Genomic DNA, 3,468 nt, shown 5'->3' on the forward strand with positions numbered 1-3,468 from the left:
TCGCAGCGAGCGTGGTGCAACCAGAGAACGCAAAAAAAATAAAATTTATTTATAAACATAAGCATAGATTATTTAGTAAAATATTTTTTAAAGTTGTATACATAAATATGTACATACATAACATGCATATTTATATATCGATGTCTAAGTGGAAGATCTACCTATCTCGGCAGCCAGTTCGAAAACGCTCTATCTCAAAAAACTTTTCAAGAACGCCCTATTTCAGAATTCGTTTCAAAAACGCCCTATCTCAGCCACCGATTCAAAAACGCCCTATATCAACATATTTTCAATACATTTTGAAGTGAGATAGGGCGTTTTTGAACCGAACTTTGAGATAGGGTGTTTTTCAATAAAATTCTGAAATAGGGCGTTCTTGAAAAGTTTTTTGAGATAGAGCGTTTTCGAACTGGCAGCCGAGATAGGTCGATCTTCCACTCAGCCATCGATATGTACGTTTGTATGTATTTATGCACGTATTTTGTCTTTACAGAGAGACATAAATAAAGAGGATAGATGGCAAGTATAATCGTTTCTGCTGTAAGTACTTTTTAACACCCCCAAAATAGTTTGCACTTGTAGCAGTTATGCTGTATACCTGAACGAAAACAAATCCTTGGTGAAAAAGTGTATTTGTGGATTCTTGTTCAAGGACATATGTATTTTTTTTTTTTTGGATCCGACACACGAAAACTAGTTCCTAGGTACCTCTAGAAAGTATTTACCAAATCTAGGCTCTTAATATTAACGGGAAGATTACGCGCATCATAGTTTTCCATTTTCACTTTAGTCTCATATAAAAATGGTCATATCTTATCACCAATAGATCGTTAAACTAGTTTCATCGTCAATATTCATAAGAAATTGAACGCTCTACGAAAATGGTATCCTATACTCTTTTCATTAATCTAACCATTTAAAAGATATTCAAGGTCAAATATTGAAGTATTTTAAGGAAAATAACTTTTTGTTTTGAATTTTGTAACTTTTTAAAAAATAATTATTGTCAAATGAGTTTCAATTATTTCTATAGGAAACTGAACTCTCTACAGAAAAGGTATGCTGTGATTAATCGATTACTCTAACCATTTAGAAGATATTCGCAGTTGAATCCCAATGCCTACTGAATTTAATAGATTTTCAATAAATATTTTCAATTTATCCATTCAATTTATGAATTTTGACAATATTCATGCGAATTTGATTTTATTTCGTTAGAATGACAGTTTGCAAATTATGTCTTACCTTTAGTTTGAGAATATATTTCTTTCGAATCATTTTTTTAACGATATTTTCTTTCTATACCTTTTATCACAATTTAGGGTCGGAATTTAATATTTTTCAACGGGTTTATTTAAAATGTCATTCAAATTTCTTTTTTCCACAAAATTGATAACTGAATATTTTTTGCTTGGGGAATTTGAAGATTTTATTTCAAATGTTGGTAGTTCTGTTACTTAGTACTTGTCATACTAGCACCATCAGTAGTTTTATGTCATTTCCGTGTTTCCTCCTATATTTCTACATTGCATATATAGTTTTTGGAGCTCCGAGTTGTGTCTTCTATTGCAATTCATCTGCTAATCATGTAATATGAATTTAATTGGCATACCGATGTCAAAAATACTTGAACTAAAATTACCAGGAGTGAAAGAGGTTATATGTGTATTTTTTCATCAACGTAGTATTCTTAAATATTCAACGTAATATTCTTAAATATTCTCAAAATTCATAAATTAAATTAATAAATTGGAAATATTTATTAAAAAACTATTAAAATCAGTAGGCATTGGAATTCTAAAGTGAACATCTTCTAAATGGTTAGAGTAATCGATTAACTACAGCAGACCTTTTTTGTAGAGCGTTCAATTTCCTATCGAAATAATTGAAACTCATTTGACAATAATTTTTTTATAGTAAGTTACAAAATTCAAAACAAAAAGTTATTTTCCTTAAAATACTTCAATCTTTGAACTTGAATATCTTTTAAATAGTTACATTAATAAAAGAGTATACGATAACATTTTGGTAGAGCGTTCAATTTCCTATAAATATTGATGATGCAACTAGTTTAACGATCTATTGGTGATAAGATGTGCCCCTTTTTATATGAGACTAAATTGAAAATGGAAAATTTTGATGAGCATAATCTTCCCGTTAACATTAAGAGCTCAGACTTGGTAAGTACTTTCTAGAGGTACCTGGGAACTAGTGCTCGAGTGTCGGATAAAAAAAAAATACTTGATTATTTTTTACCCACCCTCGTAGGCATCTATATGTATGTATATGGAGATATGGGAAAATTTGCGTAAACAAAGAATAGGGCCGGTCCACATACTTATAACTTTGGCGTTTGTTTAGGCCTTCAGCTTAAATATTACTTGTTTACGCACCACCCTAATGCCAGCATATGTACGTGCATACGTATCTGCATAGGCATACATATATATGCCTATGTGCATACACGGATACATACATGCGTACATGAATTAGTATGCGCGGTAAATTTTAATGTCCCGCCGGACAGTGAACTTTCGTTATGTTTTCCCATAACGTCAGTTATTGTCCGGCGGTCCAATTTAAGGTCCCGTAAACCTTTTTAATCACTTCGGTTTAGAAGATCAACGCGAGCGCAGCAGCTACCAGGCCACTCCCGTCCAAAACGTAATCCCCAATCACCCCCGTGTAAACATTTGGTCCTTCGAGCCGGATTCCACGGTTTACCACACCTAATACTTTTAATTTATTTATGAACACTCGGTAGCTCAGAACTTTGTCTTCAATACGAAGACACTGCCCAATATATATGGATAACAAATATATATGCCTAGTGTGTCGCGTGGTATATCTGAATTCATGACGAAGGTAGACACGGTATGCTGAAGTCCATATTCGTGAAGTGCTAAAAGAACTGAACCAGCTATTAAATGTGCGAATCTATGTCTAACAATTCCACTAATAAGGGAGCCAAACAACTTTGTAAAACCCAATGTAAAGAAGGCATTCATATGTACGCCATATTCATGTTCATCTTGTTCGTAATTAATTAACATTATGACCAGGGTACGCATGAGACCCAACACCAGCAACGGTACGACAGTCCATAAAGTTTGCTAAAGATGTGCAACTTTCGTGGGTGGTCGTGAGACAGTGCCCATTGCAAAAACAAATAACCCAATACCAACATCCATTAGGCCAACACCATAGCGACGCGTTTTTCGAAAATGTTTTGGAAACATTTCAAAATCCACAGCGAGTATGCATAGCGCCGTAAGCAGGTTGATAGTTGCACGATCAAGTGTTAATACAAATGGACGGCTGCCACCCAAATTGTACGTCCGATTTTGCTTTTTCTTTGCATAAACCACATATAATGCGGCCAACGAAAAGACGCACAAAAATATAACGGTAATTTAGAAAAATACGAAATCCTCGATAAATTAGTAAATATTAAAGCTAATTTATTCA

General features: G+C 33.6%; 1 protein-coding gene across 1 annotated transcript in view; it reads right to left on the reverse strand.

Annotated features, from left to right (window-relative positions):
* Nucleotides 1-2,765: 2,765 nt before the first annotated feature.
* LOC108372861 (phosphatidylinositol-glycan biosynthesis class W protein-like) overlaps nucleotides 2,766-3,468 on the reverse strand; it is a 1,303-nt gene continuing 600 nt past the window's right edge. The window contains 1 exon segment of the mRNA XM_017628658.1: nucleotides 2,766-3,408. Within this exon segment, the coding sequence (XP_017484147.1) occupies nucleotides 2,766-3,408 (643 nt within the window).

The sequence above is a fragment of the Rhagoletis zephyria genome, unplaced genomic scaffold (genome assembly GCF_001687245.7).
Source record: "Rhagoletis zephyria isolate East Lansing unplaced genomic scaffold, Rhagoletis_zephyria_1.1 Rzeph_scaffold_06118, whole genome shotgun sequence".
NCBI lineage: Eukaryota > Metazoa > Arthropoda > Insecta > Diptera > Tephritidae > Rhagoletis > Rhagoletis zephyria.